At 37.8% G+C, this 21,701-nt stretch overlaps 1 protein-coding gene across 3 annotated transcripts in view; it reads left to right on the top strand.

Moving 5' to 3' along the window:
* The first annotated feature begins 8,189 nt into the window (after positions 1 to 8,189).
* SLC24A2 (solute carrier family 24 member 2) overlaps positions 8,190 to 21,701 on the top strand; it is a 180,080-nt gene continuing 166,568 nt past the window's right edge. For all 3 annotated transcript variants that reach the window (XM_082783252.1, XM_082783251.1, XM_082783250.1), the window contains exons 1-2: positions 8,190 to 8,251; positions 10,009 to 11,084. In XM_082783252.1, coding sequence (XP_082639378.1) covers positions 10,152 to 11,084 — 933 coding nt within the window. In that variant the 5' untranslated portion in view covers positions 8,190 to 8,251; positions 10,009 to 10,151. The remainder of the gene's footprint in view (positions 8,252 to 10,008; positions 11,085 to 21,701) is intronic.

Below are 21,701 nucleotides of genomic sequence, written 5' to 3'. Positions count from 1 at the left end.
ACCTATCCAGTAAATCAGTAGAAAGTGACAAAAAATAATAGAGCAGTCACCTAAAAAAGGTATTTGATATCAGACTTTAATAATAATCAGCATTGTTAAATGGTAAGGTGGCATCACCAAATCATGGTTTGCCACTACAGAGTTTTTTGTTGACATTTTGAAAATGGAAATGTTGTTAAACTGAGGGGTGAAGTGTCATGGTTGTTAGAATTACGAAAAATGTGCAGAGCTGCTCCCAAGGAAAAACAAAAACAAAATCACCACCACCAAAAACCAAAACCAAAACAAAACAAAACATTTTGCCATTATTCCAGGATCTGCAATATGCTTATATATTTAGGATGGAAATGAATGGTGATGGAAATCATGGGGCTGTAAAAATGTGTGTTACACGTTAAAAACAAAAGAATAGTTGATACCTTTGATCTCAGAAGGAAGAGGTAGAAGAGATATGAAGAATGCCATAGCATGAGTGATATTCAAATTTGGCTACACCCACATCAAGGTAGACCAGGACATCACCTGTTATAGGAAAAAAAAAAAATGTATATATATATAATCACTATCTTCTGGAAGTCCCAGCAATGATATGAGATAGCGATCAAGTGAAAAGGGATGGAAAGCTTAATAATTTGACTAACTACATGCATTTCACAATGCACGTTACAAAATGCATGTGCTGCTTGTGGAAGGGGAAGCATCCTGGTCACTTCCCCTCTTCTTGCACTCCCACTAGTATATTTGCTGCTTTGACTCCCATATGAATCTCATGGTCTCATGCACTCTGCTTATTTGTAGGAAATCTACATTTGTTGGAGAGCAGAGAGAGGCTGTTTGGTATTGAAGTGTGTTGATTTATCAAAATAAGCATTACTTCTTGCCCCTAGTAAAATTTCAGATAGTAAACTTTAAAGATGAGTGTATACGAAGAATAATATAATAATTTCCGCATATTTAATTTAGATTTTTAAAATGTATTAATCAGCAGTTAAGACAATTAGTGATAGAACAAGTCTGATGTGAAAATAAAACTAATCAATAATTACAATTCCAGCTTCTCTTTCCAACAAAGTCCTCTGTTATGAAAGCAGCATCACAAGTAGCCAACTTCTCCCTCTCACCCCCACAAAATAAAATACGAAGCTGTGAAAAAGCTGAGTTACAACTAGGTTGGCAGGATTTTAGGCACCATACAAAATCTTAGCAATTCAGGTAAATCCTCTGACTAATTCATCCAATTTGAACTCTTGCACTAAGCAAGCCACAAATTAAATAAAATAACACACATCTCCTGTGCCTTCTAGGAGGTAGTAGAAATCATTCATACAGGGAACAATTTTGCCAAAGTAGATTTGGTTTTTATGCTTTGCAAGCCCACACAAACCACTTTAGTGGAGCTGTGTCCCTGCTGTAGGCACCTAAAAAACAAACTTGATTTACTGTTTAAACGCCTACACTGACCCAAGTGACTTTCAGCCCTGTATGTGTCCAGTACAAGCTCACTTCCCACACGTAATATTCCTCTCCAAAATGTGACTTGAGTAAGACATAGCCTTTGATAAACAACATCACTGCCAGTCCCAAATATTTTTGCACGGGTACATCTGAAATAACATGGGCAGCACCTTCCCAGTTTATCTGCTAACAAATATTGATCACTAGAGATTGTATCCTAAATGGCAATGGCCACTCTGAGGGAGCCTCTCAGATTCTGCAGGAAGTGATGCCGGTGGTCCAGACGGAGGCAGCTGCAAAAAGTAAACATCTTTCAGATCTGACATAAAGCAGAGGTTCTTCTCATCATTAAGGATCACATATCTGGACAAACCCCAGATCAAGTAACTGTATTCTGTCTTCTTAAATTGTCCTTAATGTAATGAACATGTTACAGTGATCTTTAGAATACCTAATGGGCAATGCATTTGAGCTTTTTGAATATTTAAGCCACCTTTGAAATTTGTCTATTCCTATCTTAGCCTATACATTAAACTATAGATTTTTTCTTTAAATCCATTAAGCTTAAAAACAAAAGTAAGGTTAATTCCAGGTCCTATTATTGTATTTTATCTTGAATTTCAATTGTAGAAGCAATTCTTTTTCACTTCTGCAGAACTACTACGTTTGAATGTTTTGTTTGCCTGATTATTTATTTTTAATAAAAACTCATGCAGCGCATCAAAAAGATCATTATTTTTTATTTGTGATCAGAATTACCCTACAGAATAGAAGTTTGTAAGCTTGGGAAATATGGCTAGTTTTTGGGCTGAATGTCCACAAAAAGCTCTAATGAATGCAGAAAAAAATCTTCATATTTTAATTATTTAGTTAGCCTAGGATAGAGTCTTCCACTTAAAAAAGAGTGGGTAGTTTGCCTTCTGAAAGCTTCTCAGAGTATCCATTTACTTCAGTTCCAAATTTCCTTTTATGTTCTGATTTCAGATTCTCTTATTAGTTTGAAAGGTCTGTTGTTTTTTTTTGTTTTGTTTTGTTGTTGTTGTTGTTGTTGTTCTTTGTTTGTTTGTTTGTTGCCTTTTTTTCCCCCGTTGATGGGACTAATTTTATAGTACTGCTTTAAACTACTCTTTTGATCTGACTCTAAAATTCAATACAGCATGACTCAGTGCTGTGATCACTACCAAATACAAAGCATAATATGTCATTTATTCTTTGAAATATTTTTTTTCTATCAAAACTATAAAAATTTTTGAAACTCCACTGATAGATGGGGTCTCTGTTCTATTGGCCCAGGAATGTTTTATTTTGTGGCATAAACACTTTCAGTGCACATGTGCAGGACAGTTTAACTTAGCAGTGCTAATTCATACTATGCACACAAGAACCTATCAGTGTAAGAATGACTCCCTCTCCTCTCCTCTCCTCTCCTCTCCTCTCCTCTCCTCTCCTCTCCTCTCCTCTCCTCTCCTCTCCTCTCCTCTCCTCTCCTCTCCTCTCCTCTCCTCTCCTCTCCTCTCCTCTCCTCTCCTCTCCTCTCCTCTCCTCTCCTCTCCTCTCCTCTCCTCTCCTCTCCTCTCCTCTCCTCTCCTCTCCTCTCCTCTCCTCAGTAAACATTGACTTCAGTCCTAAGATGCTTTTTGTCCTTTTTGCTTTCATTCTGCTTTTTTTTTTTTTTTTTTTTTTTTTTTTTCCACACTACCTCTGTGCATAATTAGTTAATCAGTGGAGTGTAATGCTTATTTCATAATTTTCCATCATTTTCCATCATTTCACATCTCACTATCTGAGGGCAATTTTTACCTTATATTTATTTCTCTGAAACATTCCACAAAGGTGAAGGAGATTACTTGAAAACTACATTACTGCACAGATGAAGATAAATAGCTCATAATTCATCAAGTGCAAGGAATATGAGAAAGCTGAATATATGAACAGAGAAAAAGAACAAAGAGGTAATTACTGCATGATGGTATAGCAGTGAATGTAGTTTAATTTGTGAGAAAGGCATGGTCAGTGGGAGACGCTTGCCTCCAGCTCTACCTGGACGATGGCCTAGTCAGAAATTAAGTAAGAAATCTGAGTTGTATCTCATATCAGGTTTGACCTCTGTCTCTGAGGCACTCCTAAGTGCAAAACACAGGAGCAGAGGGTTTCAAGCTGAGGCTCCAAGCAATGTGATGAGCGAAACTGCTGGGAAATTGACAAGAATGTTGGAGATCATCCACCAAACCAGCAACTGTTCTTAAGGCTGCTGACTAGCCAGCTTGCAGGGATGATAAATGAGCCTGGTAGGTCACAGATTATAATGAAATAAATGTTCTTCTTGACCTCAGGGCAGCTCACTCAGGTTAAATTATGACACTTACATACGTAGAATATCATAGGAGTAAATTATCACATCTGAAACAGAAAGTCATCTGAAGGAGAGTCATGCTGCTCCATCACACTGCTCATTAGAAATTTCTATTAACTCACAAGTAAAAATAATCACCTTGATATAACATACCCAGAATAAGCAGATTTCAGTAATGATACAGTGCTTTGTTTGTTTGGTTGGTTTGTTTTGTTTTCTGTCACATCACTAGATGTTATGATGTGGTGGTTCTGGACATCTCAAGTCTAGGTAAAGAGGCTATCCTTTAAGGAGACTGGCATGTTCTGATGACGACATTTATGATAGCTGTACAGCTAGTCAGTAGTTTAAAATTTACATTAAAAAACTTGAGAATTCTGCAAACATGGAAGAAAAAGACTTAAGGCATTTAAAGGCATTCTCAATTTTTATTTTTCTTTTACTCTTGCTGAAAAAAAAAAAAAAAAAAGAATAAAAAAGGTAGCCTTCTTAACAAAGGTGATTACAGTGCTCATTAAGCAGAACATAGACAAAATCCCTAGGTTTCTCATCTTGTATATTAAGAAGAAAAAAATTCAAAATAATTCCCTTAAACCCTCAATGGATTTCAAATCAATTATTTATTACAAAATGTAAATTTGCATTACAATTGTTCATGACTTTTACAGCAAGTGTATCAAGAGTGCTTCAAAAAGCAAGTGTTAACAAGTAGAATTTATCATGTTACAAGTGAAACAGAAATATTAGGTGATCTTTGAGGCAATATTAAAATAGTGCTTACAGTTACAGGTAAAACACACCTTCTACATCTTTTTCAAGTAAAGCCCAAGTCTTGTCAGACAATAGTACAACAGAAAATTGCAGTAGTTACATAGTGATATTGGCCTACTCATCTTCTTTACTTACAGTTTTAACTCCAGTGGGACTCTACCACTGTGTATATATTCACCTTTTATTTTCTAATGTATGGGGTGGGAATAAGAAACACTCCTAACTTCAGACTTTTGTGAGATTTACTCGTCACTGGGAATATAAAATAGCTTTTGAATATTAAGTTTTAATAGCCTCTTGATTATGAGTTGTTGGAAACTATTGCTATGGTAGTTAAAGAAGACTGTTTAATTTTACTCAGTATATTCCTCCAAAATGCATTACTCAGGTTATATACATAGTTTTCACCCATCATGCACTGTCAGTTATCTCTAATGTGTTTGCCTATTGCTATGAAAAAGTAAATGATGTGACATACTTTAATGATGAAGAATATATTAGTGTTTTAATTTAACTGCATGTTGTCATCATTTTCACCCTTTTACTCATTGTAGATGGCAAAGTGTTGAAATAAAAAAAAAAAAAAAAAAAAAAAGGATATTTCAGTTGTCACCTGTTTCCAGCTGCAATTAGCATTTAAAAGCTTAACATCAATTTTCATTCAAATATGCCGCTTCTGTAGTCATGGTAACCTTCTCATCAGCTTTATCTTCCAGCTTTAGAAGGTACTGCTGTGGTACTTGGAGATGTTGTCATTCAGGATTTTTCATCTGGCTCCCTCTTCCTTTCCTCTTCTGCACATACGACACTCTGGGCTTGCTTGGGCCAAATGTAAGGTATATAACGTCAAGAAAAGATCCAGAAGAGAAATACTGCAAAAATAAATAAATAAATAAATAAAGTCCTACTTCATGGAGCTTCCTGGAAATAGGAAGTAGTGATGAAGAATGGCTTATGATTTCAGAGAGTGCATCACAAGTAGTGCAGTGAACTACATAGTCTATTAAATTAAAAACTATTTACATACCCTACTTATGTAAAAATGAAAGCCTTCTACACAAATGTGTAGGTGCAGAATCTATTTACTTAGCAGATGTCTTTTCTCACTTAACAGAAACATTGAGCCAGATGTAGGCCAAAGATAGTTTCATTCAAGTAATCTAATCATTCTGCATTTAGCCAGGATGTGATCTGACATTTGATTTTGTGAGAAAAGTATGGGATTTATTTTACTGTTAGTTATCCTCCTAATACTATTTTAGCAGTGCTTTTTTGTTTCTGTTGTTGTTATTATGCAACATGTAGGTAAGAACAGGTCAGCTGATTCAAAACACTTCAGTTATTGGCAGAGATTCCTACCTTGGAGCCACATTATTCTTGTTGTGGCTTTTATTTTCCTTGGTCTGCAATATATGTTTATGGTAGGGAACAAAACTGCTACAAATACAGAAAAACAAAGGGATACTGAAATTCAGATACATGGCCTTTTGGTTAAAATATAATGTCTTTATGGGGGACCTTCTATGCTCCCTCCCTGTGGTCATTCACAAAACTCAACTGCTTCCACTTTTATTTCAGAAACCGATAGATGTAAGGACACCACACATACATACCAGCCTGCCTCTGACCATCTGTGAAGCAAAAACATCTTTTAGATATCATTTTCAAGACTTTTTAAGGCTGTTGTTTCACATACTGCAGGCCCACGATACAGGAGTCACAGGAACTCATATAAGCATGCTTACCTTTAACCTTTGGCACTGCTAAGTAGCAGGCACAGTTGGACATTTGAGATGCAGCTGTTTCATCTGTGTCTTGCATAGGTGGATGCAAAACATAAAACTTCATTTTAATTAATTCATGTGTATGTGGTGGCTTTAGATGGATAGTCAAAGCAATCTCCACATGTGTCTTTGCATCATCCTGAGCCTGAATAATACAAGCCTGGATAATCATCAGGCATCCACTATTAGCTGTCAGCCACTAATGAGAACCTCCTAATGTGTAACGTGAAATAAACATGCACCACCTGTGCAAACTCAGGATTTGAAGGGCACTTTGTATATGTGAGTCAGTCAAGGCTCTCACTGGAAACTGCTGAAAATTTGGAAATATTCTGTGAACCTTTTGTACCTCTTGTATGTCCATGTAGCCTCTAAGATGCCTGTTGTGTTTTGGTGTGTAAGGTTTTGACATTTCATAACTCTCTGGAAGAATTTATGGCTTTCCAGTCATTGCCAAGGCAACCCAAAAGGCCCAGGTACTGATGATGGGGAGAGATACCAACAGCTACATGTTTGTTCCAGGCCTACCCAGGCCACTATTATTTTTCATGTGATATCCCAATAATATCTTTGAAGTTACTTTAAATGTCCATATTTTTTCACTTCATCAAAACCCTTACATCTTTGTATTCTTCATGAAGCAAGGAGTAATAGTAATTTTATTTGCCATCTGGTGAAATCAGAGTTCAGAAATGAAGGCTGCAGAAGCTGGAAAAATATAGATTATTCTCCAGTCCAAAGCAATTGGACTTTGTGGGTGATGCCTGTTTGCTGTTTGCAGCAGACTTCAGAAACTGCAGAGGGTATTACTTCAAAATAAAAATAGTCAAATAATAATAACAATAAAAAAAATCAAAATCAAAATAGTGCTAGTGAGCTGCTACCAAACATTTCCCGGATACCAACTGCATGGCTGTGCTCTTTACCCCATTCAGCCAGGCTTAATCTCCTTGCTCTTGCCTGGTCTCTGCATTTTTAAAAGATTTGCACAAGAAGATCTTTCCCAGCTCCCCTGGCTCAGTGCACATCTTCCTGTGGTGCTGACCTGTGTACATTAGATTACTCCAGGGTGCCTGCAGGTCTCTGTGTGACTTCTTGCAACAAAGGCATAAAGTCAGAGTGCAGATGGTATTTCAGTAGAGCAGCACCTCTACACCCTAGTGGATCTACAGCATGTAGCACCAGGAAACGGCTGTGATACAGAGGCATTGCAGCACTTCCCCTGTATTTGAGTCTTGAATCAATTAGCAAATCATAATTTATGGGGGATATGGCTGATGAGATGAAGGCCAAAACAGAAAAGGAAAGTTCTGGATCTAAACTTCTCCTGTTTTCTAGGGTGTTCAGTGCCCCTTTATTTTCCTCTGAGCCAACTTTGAAATGCAGTTTAAGGACATTTCTGTCCCCGAGTACATCACCGACGATTAATAACTACCAGTGGACACGTCTCCTTCCTCAGCACCGGGACCAAAATGCAGCGTCCTTTTCCCTCATTTCCTGACCTCCCTCCGCACAACATCCAGAATAAGGGGCGCGCTGATGGGGGCTATGCTGCTTTTATAAACCCACCCCTCTCCTTGAGGATCAGCACTATTCACCTCCACCGCCTCACCCAGCCGCGGGGGCGCACGGCGCCCTCCCCACCCTTTCCCTGCCGCTACCCCAAAACTGCCCTCGGCCGGGGGTCGTAGGGTGGGGCCCAGACACCCCCAGCATCCCGGGGCGGGGGCGGTCCGCTGCCTGCCCCGCCTGTGCGGGGCGGTGCGGGGCGGTGCGGGGCGGGTCCCGCGGCCGCCGCCCGCCGCAGACAGCGCGGCGAGGGGCCGCCGATGCCCGAGACGGAGCCGGGGCTGGTGGCGGTGCGGAGCGCAGCGCAGCGCACCTTGGGGTGAGCGCCGCAGTGCTCGGTCGGGGCTGCGGCTGCGGCGGTCGCGGGGTCCCCGCTCCCCGGACGGGCTTCCCCGGGGGGGATGCTCGGCCGCCGAGGGGACGGGAGGGGCAGCGCCGCTGCTCTCCGGGACTAGTGCCCTTGGATGGATGTTCCCTGGGCTGGGCAGGCTCCTCGCTTTGGGGAGGAGAAAAGTTTTTGGGGCGCGGAGCGGTGCGAAGTTGGGTTAAGTGAGGCGATGCGCTGCGGCAGGGCAGGGGGCGCGGGGAGCCCCCCAGCTGGGAGCCGCCGTGCGCCCTCCGGGGCGAGCTGCCCCGTGTCGTGATTTATCGGGATGCCGGGGGGTCGGCCCCTCCGCCGCTAAGGGTGCGCTGCCCGCCCTGTTCGGTGTTTTTACGGCAGGATGGTGAGCGGTAACTCTCAGGTGGAAAATAAAACTGTCTCTGCTGCGGTGCTGCGCCTTGCAGATGGAGTATGTCTCTATGACATCTTAGCATGGGAGCTGTGCGTAATAAAACAGGAAAAGCTGCAAGTGACTGAGTAACTTTTGTGTAGATAACTGTGTATAATAGTTGCAATTCTCTATCTGAGAATACAAAATCAGTATCTTGTATATTCTCCAGTATTCAGCTTTTGCTGCAAATGCCTTGAATAAGTGATGTAACAAAGTATTTTTGCAGAGTAATACATACTACTGATATTCAATTTTATTTATAAATTATTTTATATTTTGCATTCTAAAAAATGCAATTTACTATGCATAATGCATGTATAACTAATTTCTGCATTATATTGTTCAAATTAAGTAATCAAGGCACCTGTTATCATTCAACAGTTTTTTCCTGTATTAGAAGTAATGTTGTGCTAATATGCCTTACTCTGGTGTACATGAGTAGTCCTCCCACAGTTTCATTCTCAAAATTGCAGGGTCAAGTCTTGTGTAAACTTAAAGTATTTTCTGTAACACGATCTGTAAGACAGGCACTGTTAAAAGATACTTAACCATTCTTTGTAACTTCATACTGTTATAAAAAAAATGTGGCATAAATCAAAACAAAAACAGAGATGAATGAAAATTTCATGTTAGCTAGTCCGAGCTAGTGTCCTAGGTCTGATCAGAAGCAAATTGAATTCCTTCTGTAAACTTGGGCAGATCTTGCAGGGGGAATTAAAGAAGCTGTGTATGTGTTAGATCTTCATTTTGATTCTGTTCCAACAGTTTAGTGTCTTACCCACACATCGATGACCTCTATGCACACATAACATTTCAGTTAATACTGCCTCAGGTACATAGAGGTCTGATAAGATGCTTGTAACACTTTGATTGCTTTTTCATACATTACTGCCCCTGCATTTGGGATTAAAACATTACATGGTCATAGTAGAAAGTAATTACAGAAGGTGATAATCTTTGGTGTAGCTGATAGAATAGCAGTTTCTTCATTTTTTTACACAACATCTGGGCACAGTTTTTACTTTCCACTAGGACTTTTTGTCATCAACAGAGACCTAATGCTGAGCAATGGCTTTTGAGAGGCATAAAGTGATCTGAGTATTGACAGACTTTTATCCATCGGGTTGCTGCTGAAACAAACATGCTGTTGCTGTGTCTGATGGGATGAGCCAGGGTATTATGTTACAGCCAGTAACATTCCGCTTTAAATTCTAAATTTAACCAAGTCTGTAAATTACTTTTTAGAAGCTTCTAACTGCATGCTGTTTTAGTAATGTTAATGATACCTGCTTGTCCTTTTTAGCATGAATGAAGAAAATACTTCCTACGAAGAATAAAAATACTTAATGGTGGGAGAACCTTTAAAGCACCTTTACCTTCAAAGCTGGAGAAGAGTATGAAGAAACATTCCATCTGATTCCCTGAGCATCTCACAAAGAACACAGAATGGCTCATTGCAAAAAAACTGTTGTTAGTGTCTTGGAGGAGTGGTGTTTGAAGGAACCACTGTTTGGTTGCAAACAGCACCAGAATGTTAGGAAAAAACTAAGACTGATAAGAATAATAGGGCTTCTCTTGAGTGTAGTGGCCATTAGTACTTTCTCTCTTTCAATTAGTGCCTTTTTCAAGACAGAACCACATAGCAAGGTGTTGGCCAGCAGCCTAGATAGCCAAAAGCAGGTGCATGGTCACCAAAGAACTCTGTTGGATTTCAAGGAACAGAATGAAGACGGTGTTCCAGATCCACCTACTTCTATGAAATATGAAGCCGAGCATGGCAATGCAACAGATCATGCCAAGGGAGAGTACCCGGAGGACCTATTCTCTCTTGAAGAAAGAAGAAAGGGTGCAGTGATCCTCCATGTGATTGGAATGATTTATATGTTCATAGCCTTAGCCATAGTCTGTGATGAGTTCTTCGTTCCTTCCTTGACTGTCATCACTGAAAAGCTGAGTATATCTGATGATGTGGCAGGGGCAACCTTTATGGCTGCTGGTGGCTCAGCCCCAGAACTCTTCACATCTTTAATAGGAGTGTTTATATCCCACAGCAATGTTGGCATTGGGACAATAGTGGGATCTGCCGTGTTCAATATCCTGTTTGTTATTGGAATGTGTGCTTTATTTTCTAGAGAGATCTTGAACCTTACTTGGTGGCCACTCTTTCGAGATGTGTCATTTTACATTGTTGACTTGATCTTGCTAATCATCTTTTTTCTGGATAACTTAATCATGTGGTGGGAAAGCCTAACCCTCCTGACAGCATATTTTTGCTATGTGACTTTCATGAAGTTCAACGTTCAAGTAGAAGAATTGGTGAAAAAATTTTTAAACAGGAACAAGGTTGAGAAGGTTACAGCAACAGATACTGAAGGAAAGGTTGGTCAATTTTTAATGAGCATATATGTAATAGTGCTCTTATAAATGCTGAGTCCTTCCTTGTTGTAAAGTACTCAAATGCAGTATAATAAGCAATATAAGAAGTTCTGTGTTTTGCTAAAAGGTCTTTTTGTTTAACAAGTCCAATAAGATCGAAAATATAAAACAAGAGGTAGCTTCCTAGTAAATCAATAGCTTTTAACTTCAGAGTGATCTGAATTGCACACAAAGCAAGACAAAACACCAGCAAAAAGACATAAACCTATATTCAGCATTTTGCCACATTGATGAGGTCTAAGATAAAAGTTTTTGTTTTCCCTAAGCTTCTGGATTCAGCAGTAGCAATAGCTGTGGAGTATCTCATGACTAAATCTGGCTTTTTAAAGGCTGTTAATGCACTTTCTTCCTCAAAAAAGCAAACACACTTGGAGCAATATATAAAGTTTCATCTACCGATGTTGATATAAAATACTAACTTCAGTTGTAATTAGTGGCAATTATGTGAAAAAATATCTCTGGAAAAATGGTAATCCTAATGGCAGAGTCTGCTGTTTAATTGGGATGGTTTTCCTTTCATAGTATTTGCAACTGAGCAAACTAATTTTTGGCCCCATACTTGGCCATAAGTAAAGAAGGGAATTTGTGCACAGTGGGGCTCAGTGGGTCTTCAGCAGTTACCATCTCTTAAACAGACCTCTTCTTAAAAGAGACTATATTTAAGGACACTTGAAGTGGAACCCATAAATACTTACATTTGCAGACCGTTAATTGAATGTTTAATACTTAAATCAAAGTGCCTAGTTTTATATGACAATGCGGTTATTCATCAGGTGTTTTTGTTTTGTTTAATTCAGTAATTGCTCAGAAGGAAGTGTTCACTCTGGTTGCTTTCTTTTAACACCCCATATCAGTGCTTCAGAAAAGACAATCTGGTGGCATAAGCGCACAGATATATAAACAGAAGAACAGAGAGACTGAGCTCCTATAATACAAGAGGGACACTACATGCCTATAACTTACAGAATACTGATGATTCTGCTTATATGCAGAACTTTGAAGGCAGGTATTGATATTTTAACAGTACAGACAGGTGCTTTCAGTGTTGGGACTGAAAAAAAAAAGAAAGGAAAAAAACCATCAAAATAAAAAACATAACATTTCCTCTCTTTCTCTTTAAAAATAATAATAATAAAAACGTTTCTAATCAAATTTGACTCACACTTGTTATACTTTCTTCTACTTTCATATCTTCCTTTTTGTCCCATTCTTCTTTCAAAATCAGCATGCTCATCTTTATCTTTCTTGAAGTGTGTAATTGGGATTTTAAAAGAAAATGAAGAGTGAACACCAACAAACTATTTACCCTAATGAATGAAATGCTTCTTTAACTACATTAGTTGGGTGCTGATAATGCATTATTTCATGGTGCGTTGTAAGTACTTCCACACATTGCGCTAAATGCGTGTAATAATAGGAAGAAACAATGATTTATGAAACAACAGTAATCAATGAATCCACTATCATCTGTCCGGAAACTGGATTTGCAGGCTGTGTGAATTTATAACTGGTCTTAAACAATAGTCAATATGCAAATCAACTAGAGCTGAATAGAATAGCTACATACTATGGTAAGCATTCAATTGTTTTCAAATGAACAGAAGAATTAATTATTTGTAAGTCAAATTGAACATAGAATATTTTCACATTGAATAATCGCTTTAGGTACTTTGACTTTAAAAAAGTCAAGCCCATTCACTTTTGGAACATTCATTTATTGTTTGATAGGTTAATTACTTAGAGTCTATGCCTGTTAGAGGTGCACAGAAATCAGCTGGGGATGGAAAATCTGAAAACTGTCTACTTTTCTTAAAAACTCAAGACTTGTGTGTTGTGTTCCATGGAGATTTCTTTCATGAGTTGATTTCAAGTTAATTAAAATAATAAAAAATATGTATTTGTAAATCACTAGGGAGTAGAGAGGGGTGGAAGAGTTGCTCTAATTTGATTACAATTTACCTAAGATATATTTTCTGCCGCCTGCCGAAAAATAGCTCCTAAAGGTATCAGACTATGTCTTTCTTTTAATAAGCTATATTGTAAAGACATATTTTTGAATATTTGGCTAACATTCTGAATTATAAGTATCATGAATGAGTATTCAGTTGAACAGAATTTAGTAGGATGAATGAACTAATTTTCTGATAGCAAGGATGTCACGGATGATGTTCTTTGGAAAGAATCTCCCTAAAGCTCTGTATTCTGAAAAACAAACAAACACAAAAATGTTATGATGAAATGCGTAGGATGTTCAGCTCTAAAGTTATTGCCTAAAGCGAAGAATAAAACATTTCTGTAGATTGAGATTTGGAGCCTAGTGGTGAATGCAGTGTGCCCTTATTTCATAACTAGTGGGAATTAGAAGCACTGCAGAAGTGATAGTCTTGGCTTTTGGACTGTTTTCTGCAGTGTTAACCTAGATTGCTCTCAGTCATCAAGAATGCAGAATAAAATTATGTATAATCAAATTAGTATTTCAAATACAAGCTTTCCAATCTTGATTGTTTCTAACAGAAATATTTTCACATTTTTACCCCCTGTTAGGACAGAGAATTGCTAGGCAGATCTGGAATCTGTGGGTTAGGTTGCCTTGGAAGAACTTTATTTCAGGAGTGTATAGAAAATTCTGTTCTTTTGTCTAACCTGAAGTATTTTTGCCTATCCATTTCTGATTCTGCTGTTGCTAAAGAGGCAAGTGGTCTGCTAAAAACATTACTGCCATATTTATCTTTAAGATGTTGTGTTGTAATCTGAAAGCAGCTCAACAAAGTTGAGAGGTCTAAATAAGGCAACATAATGCTGGAGAGTTGAAGGGTTAGGTGGCTCACTGGCAAACAAGTATTGAAGAGCAAAAATCTGAGCAGGTGAAAAACCTTTGGGATATTAAAATGCATTTTGATATTAAATTCAGTACTTTTATAATTTTTCATGAAAGATTGAAGAAAGATTCACATTGTCAACAAAATATTTTCCATGAGAAAAGGTCTTATCTAAGAAATGATTTTTCAGCTTAGCCATTGTGTGTTGTATATGCATTCACAAGCTTGCCAGAATGCGTACATATCTCTAGATGTTTATTAGATTCCTTTCTCTCCCATGTTTGAGAATTAAAGGTTGTTTGCTTTTTTCTTAAATTCTGCAAGTATTCAAACTTACCTACTTTTTCTAAAGTTATATCATTTTGTGCATCAGTTACTTGTACAAATGTGAATGCATATTGAATGCTCAATGTGAATTTCATTATGCTCATTATTTTCCTGCACAAGCTTTCAATCAAGTACTGTTCAGATCCTTAAAGGAGTACAAGTTGAGAAAAAGCTGGTAACTGGATTTTTGGCAACAGTTTGACACTAATGAGATCAGAGTATGGTTGGTTGATTGGTTGTTTTTTTTTTTTTTGTTGTTGTTGGTTTTTTTTTTTTGCATTTATAGTTGGTTTTGTCTTGCTGCATGGTTTTGTTTGAACTGTGGGTAATCTCCTGCCCTATCATACTCCTAAGGAAGTTTAATAGCAGTTTGATACTAATGAACTCCAGAGATCACAGTGAAAAGAGTGGGAAAAGGAAGGAGGAAAGATGACAAAGAAAGATATTATGAAAGGACGGGATTAAAAACAGACAGCCAAGTTCTATAACATAGGGTGGTACATGCAGTCCAATGTGGGTCCTTAATGAATGTCCCTGAGCTCTGTGGACTGACCTGAACTTGCCCTACAATAGGTGGTGCAATCCCACCACCAGATACTCTAAAAGTCCCTTCCGATCCATATAATACTGTGCCCTCCAGAAGTCCCTTCCAACCTGAGCTACAAGAACAGATGAATTTTGGGGTCTGGGAAGGAAACATTGGTGATAATTCTATATCCTCCTCAGAAGTGTGAAGGTGTTTAAAAACAGAATGATGAAACCATATGAGACACAGGAAGAAGAAAACTGAGAGAACTAAAGTACAAAGTCAAGTAGTTCAAAACAAGGCTTTTTTTGACTTTCTGTTAAAGGCCTCAGTCTTGTCTTGGTAGTCTCTAATGGCAGAAGCATGTTGAGTAAATTAAATCACAATAAAACATTATGTAAGATTTCAGTTTTTAAGTACTTTTTCCTTTAATGTAGCGTGGAGATCATCACAAAGATAGTTGAATGTGATCGCTCGGTAAATAGCTCAAAACAGTTCTGTTTGGCAACTAGGAGAACAGAATGAGAGTGGAACAAGGATATTGTGCAATGACATCTGTTTCACTGAGAGTACAGTTTAAATAAAAAACTTATGGTATATACAAGACGGTTATTTTGTTTGTTTGTTTGTTTTGTTGTTTTTTGTTTTGTTTTGTTTACATTTATAGAAGACTGCATTTGGAAAATGAGATATTTTTTACCAACAAGACATAGTTTGACATTATTTTATTGCCAATTTTGTTATCTTAACAAACCTGAATAGCTTGTGCGTGTTATTTTAAAATCCATACTGATCCCAAGTGTTGTGACATTGTATTTTATGGCAGTATTTGCATTCTAAAGGAAAGACTGTTAGCACTATTTTTAGGTAGTTCTTTACTTGCTGGCTTTATTAGTGCCACATGCATGCATGCACGAAAAGCTGGAATTTGCAAAAGGTCTGAGTTAATTGTAGTTGTTTTGAACTGCTGAACAGTTCTTTTTCAGGGCTTCTTGCTGAATCCACAGACCTGGTAGCTGCAGCTCTATCTATGGAATACCCTTTCTTCTCTAACCACCAACAAAATACTTTTATTTTTTTTTGGTGGTGTTTCATAGAAAGGTAGGAGTTTTATTCTACAGACGTTTCTCAGTTGGTCTGCTCCTGCAAGCACGTATGTGAATATAGAGCTATGAGTATCTGGATCTTTCATTCTAATATATAAAAGATGAATTGTGACATGTACTTATTTAGAACATGTGCATCATCACAGTTCTTGTACCTGTTTTGTTTTGATAAAAGCCTATTTTCGTATTATATTTTGCTATTTTTTGTCTTTTTTTTTTTTTTAAAAAAAAAAGGGTTACTTCAGTGGTTCTTTAATGTTAGTCCACTGGCAGTAACTGTTATTTAATTTGCCTTGACTGTTAGTGCTGTTGACGCAAATTAGGGTTATTACTAACATACCTAAAGCCTTCCACATTAAATATGCAAACATTACTACAGTAAAACTGATACAATTTTCAGTTTATTTTAACACCTCTCAGTAATTTATTGAAGACAAATCAATGATTACAGTGATTTTTACCATTTGAATTTCTTGGTTTTGTATGTATTTGTCCTGGTAAAGAGCATAAAATGACAACGTGGAAATGCCAAGTAGGTTAAATGTTCTTAAATTATGGCCATCCATTAAGATTGATTAAGCAACCTTTGTTGATTAAGCTGAGAAAAGGAAAATCCTGCCATCTTTAACAGCAAGGGGAAAATGTACCTATCAATACAGTTTAAAAAAAAAAGCATATGTAATTAAAAAGAAGTCAGGATATACTTCTTAGAGGCTGCATAAAACCAGCTGTGTTGGCAAATTTTCACCATGCAGTCTTTTAGAAGAACTCCAGATGTGATTGAATCCTCTGTGCTAGAAAGTGTAATAAAAGAAAAAAAAAAATGCTCTCTCAAAGTCTGGGAAGCATATAAATGCTTTTCCTTCTGTCATCTCAGTCTTGATTACTTTGGTCCAGATCCTCAAGAGGATGTGGGATACTGTAGGTGGAATTTCAACCCCAATATCAGAATACCAGTCCTCAAAATGTCTGCATTGTTTATGATATTTAAACACTGAAGGAACTTCACTTTTCAACAAAGATATTCTGATGCTGTAGGTTTGCTTCTGGGCTAGCTCAGATATATCAGACCCAGGTGGAGCACTATAGTACTGCTTTTCCATTTAACCCACATTCCTCTACTTATCTTCCCTGAATTGGTTCTCAAAATTTACCTCTCAGGCTAAGATTGAAAGCTTTAAATTTTTATTTTATTTTATTTTACAAACTGTTCAGGCTCTGGTGGTGACAGTGTTCAACTTTTACTCAGTTATGTGCAGATCTCCCCTGTTCACTACTCACCTTATGTAGGGAGTGCTCTGCTCATTGTATAAAAGCTGGGCGGCTAGGCACATCTGCCTTTACTAATTTTTCTGGCCCTATTTTAACCAGTGTATCCAGGTAACCATGAAAGCCTATGTCTTCCTGGCCTGCATCAGAAACAGTGTGACCAACAGGACTAGGGAAATGATTGTCTCCTTGCACGTGGCCCTGGTGAGAATTTACCTCAAATGTAGTGTTTGGTTTTGGGCCTCTCACTACAAGAAGGGTATTGAGCTGCTCAAGTACGTGCAAAGAAGAGCAACAAAGCTGGAGAAGAGAGTAGAAAACAAGACTTATAAGCAGCAGCAGAAGGGTTGTTTAGTCTGGAGAAGAGTCTGAGGAGAGACCATCACTCTTTCCAACTACCTGAAAGGAGGCTGCAGCAAGGAAGGTGTTGGTCCTTTTTCTCCAGTGACATGTGTTAAGACAGGAGGAAGTAGTCTCAAGTTGTGCCGAGGGAGGTTTAGTTTCACAGCATCATTGAATATCTAGAGTTGGAAAGGACATACAAGGATCATTGAGTCCAACTCCAGTCTCTGCACATGACCATCAAAAAAATGAAATCATACATCTAAGAGCATTGTCTGAACACTTGAACTCTGGCAGGCTTGGTGCTCTGGCCGCTTCCCTGGGGAGCCTGCTCCAGTGCCTGACCACCTTCTTGGTCAAGAAGTTTTTCCTAGTATCCAATATGAGCTTGCCCTGATATAGATTCATGCCATTGAGTCCTAATACTGGTTATCAGAGAGAAGAGATCAGCACCTTATGTTGGGTATTAGAAAGAGTTTCTTCACAGAAAGTGTGGTCAAGTATTGGACTGGGCTGCATAGGGAAGTGATAAATTCCCCATCCCTGGAAGTATTTAAGATATTGTGGATGTGTCTCTGAGGGTTATGGTTTGCACACAGTACTTGGTAGGTCAGGCTGATGTTTGGACTTGATGATCTTGAAAGTCTTTTCCAACCTCGATGACTATGAAAAAGCAATGTTGAGCATCATCTTTTTAGAAGGGGTTCCTGTCTTTTCTAAACTGTGCAAGGTGGAAGGTGCATCAAGGGCAGTAGTTATTGCAAGACTGAGGTTGCTAGCATAGGGTGAGTTTTGGGGTACAATACACTTTAGAGTGGCCTTAGCTTTTCTGAATGGTGATACTCCCTAGGTAGTCAGTGGTATGTGGCTCAGGTGCCAAAAAATTAGGTGATGCCAAAAATTGATGAAGTGCTTATGTTCTGCTAATGTTCTGAGGTTTTGTCGTGTTTTTTTTTTTTTGTTTTGTTTTTTTGTTTTTTTAGCATGAGTTAGTGTTCCAGTACTAACTGTAAATGTATGGGAACAACCCCTTTTTGAGTCCTTCCTCTTTCTGAAATTGTTTCCAAGAACTGAGTCATTTTGCTTCTGTAACTGTAGAAAAAGATTATAACTGATTTGAATTTGTTACTCTAAGATACATAGTATGTTTATCTTGAAGAAAGCCCTATCACGAAAATGGATGTGGAAGTAGAGAAGTATAATGATCAGGTGGGGTTCTTAAAAGCAAGTTCTGTGTCCTACTTGTCTGGTGTTTGTTAAAAGCCAGGCTTAACCATAAAAATTAAGGACCTTCTGTTCAGAAAGCTTTTGACAGCATTAAACCAAAATTGAACAGTCTGGGTTCCTGTTGTCTGTTACTTCAGGTTGGACATTTGAATATTTTATGAAGATGGTGTAAGGCAATGTGGGATTTGGACACTTACTAAATTATTACCTCTTTGGTACAAGCAAAAAAAGTACATGCTAAAAAAGTACTGAAACAAACAATACTGTTGTTTCAAAATTCAAAACTTGAACAAATTCAAAAAAGCTTTCCACAGTCTTTTCAGAAATGCAAAATCTAATTTTAGTCAGGAGAGCAGACAAAGAAAGTCTGAAAGTTTACACTTTAAGACCATTCAAGCCCAATGCATATTGGCAGTGTTTTATACAAGAAATATACACGTGTTTATCTGTATATCTGTATATCACAGATGGGAGGATGTCCTAGAGATCAGTATGAAAGTTACAGCTACAATAGCTGTAACATATAATATAAAAAAAAAAAAAAACAAAAAACTGTAACAATTAATTAAAGCATCTCTTACCTATTTAGCAAGCTTTGTTGTTATTTATGCAAGAAAATTTAATGTAAGGAATAAGATGTAAATTTCTCTGCAGTTGTCTATAGTGTTTTGCCTAAACTGCAAACTATGCACTAGTGTGCTGCTAGTAGTTCTGTAGAATAAAGAGCGGTGTTTCCTTAAAATAGACCAGCCATATTACATTGCATTTGAGTCAGTTCTTATTGAAGTATTGCTTTTTATTAACTTTATGTCTGCATCCATTAAGCTATGCAGCAGAATCTTGAGATTCAAATTCTTCCTTGGAGCTGGCAGCTTTTTAGAACTTAAAATGGGAAGATAAAGCAAAATCAGATAACTGTCATAAATTGATTGTGCACAGATCAGCTGTTATGTGTCCCAAGGTGAGAGCTGGTCTCATTTAATTCTTCTCTTTGAAATTGCTAGCCTTCTTTATCAGGACAAAATTAGTAATGCATAGCTTAGACCTCTTCTTACAGAGTACTCTTGATTCTATATTGTTCTAATGCAGACACAAAATATTTTAATTGCAATTGAATTGGTTATCACAGTACTGAGATGATAATCCAGTCTCCATCACACTAGACTTAGACAACTCTATGAAATCACATTTCCTCTCCTTGGTAGCTCATGGTGGAAAAAGAAATGCCATTCAAAGTGCCTGGGAAGAGGGATATGATTCATCATGTACATAATTTTATGTACATTGGTATATGCTTACCATTCTATATAATTAGCATACTGTCAGTCCTTTTCCTATCATACAAGCTTTCACTGAGTTGCTGATTATTTATTCCACATACATGTCCAAGATAATTTGAAGAAATAATTTATTACTTTATATGATCTAGCTTCAGATCTGAGCATATATCAGTCAGTAGTGTATCTAACAGAAAGCAACATCATTGTACATGTATAGTAGGACCTAAGTCAAAACTGTAGGCTTGGTGCTTTATTTCCCTATCTGGGAAAATAGACAGACTCAACAGTTTTGGTTAAGCTTGTTTTTATGGTGAATTTTGGTGTGTTAAATGCTTGCAGTTGTATTGCTAAGTGCAGGTCATCGTTACTAGCAAAATGAAAGTCCTAGTTAGAGCAGCATTAGGGGATACTTTTCGCAAGTATTACATTTCACAGAAAAAAAAAATATAAATCATATTACATTACCACATATTTAATTATTTCTAAACAATCTCTGTTAATTTGAGGAAATACAATCACTGTTTGCTGTCACTGGTGATTCTTTCTTAGTCTATGTGTGTTCCTATCTGAAAAGAGGAAATGAAAGAATGCAATCTTGGAAAAACAGCTGTAGCCCTAGTGGTAGTAGAGTTGAACCCCACGTACCTGGGAGGGCAATGAAAGTTTTAAGATGTGACCATGTACTTGTTTCAACAGCAGGTGAAGGACTCAGAGCTCACATTGCCTTCAAAGTAGCTTTACCTGTCTGTGTAACTACTTCTATGTCTCTGTCAGCAATGGCTCATTTTGGGCAATCTTCCTGTCCCTGTCAGAGGCAATTTTATTAGGGCAGCTCAAAGAATAGTTACTGATCAGTTACTGTACTTTGCATTATTCCATTATTATTCGACTATCCTCGATATCATTGAAGGTTTATTTTATAACCATAAGTATCGGTGACCTTGGATGACTTTTTAGGATGAGTGTGTGAAAACAGGCTTAAAGGTGTATATGTGATGGTATTAACACCCCTTTTGAAAAGCTGCACTTAAGGGAAAGAAAAAAAAGTTGGAGCAAAACTACTTCTTGTTCAAGGAAGAATAAAGATACCAGAGTATTCGTACTGCATTCTCCTCTGACGATCATAAATTTTTCTCAGGGATTAATCCTGCTTTATCACCTCTTAACTGCTTACTGCTGGGAGTCTAGTCTGAAGTCAGCGGTATTACCACTGACATTTATTGCGTAACCAGCTAGTGTTAACTTTTCACCCTCTCACATTGCTGTAAAACTGCTCTAGCGGATATAGAGCACTAAGGAGGAGGCATGTCTGCTGTCACACCCTGTGCTCAATGACCTCCAAGGCATGGTCTGAGACCTGTCCACTTATATAGGCTTTTGCCTGAGGGACAAGGATGAAGTCTGTGGGGTTTGTAAGGATAGAGGATGAGCATCTTCTTTTGGGATTAATCAAGTGTTAATTTTGTTAGTTAATTAATTTGTGGTGCAACCTCTTATCAAATTGCCAATCAAATCCTTTTTGTTTCTACCCAGTTGGTTCCAGCACAATCACCAAGCTATTGCCTAGTTACAATTTTATAACAAAAATATGTTTGAATAGAAAAAAATCAAAACTCCAGAAACTGCTTTGTCCATGAGTAGGGAAAAAAGCTAGAAATAGTTCA

The sequence above is a fragment of the Aythya marila genome (genome assembly GCF_965140915.1).
Source record: "Aythya marila genome assembly, chromosome: Z".
Taxonomy (NCBI): domain Eukaryota; kingdom Metazoa; phylum Chordata; class Aves; order Anseriformes; family Anatidae; genus Aythya; species Aythya marila.
Note: the sequence above shows the minus strand (reverse complement) of the source record. Positions and strands in the feature narration are given on the sequence as shown.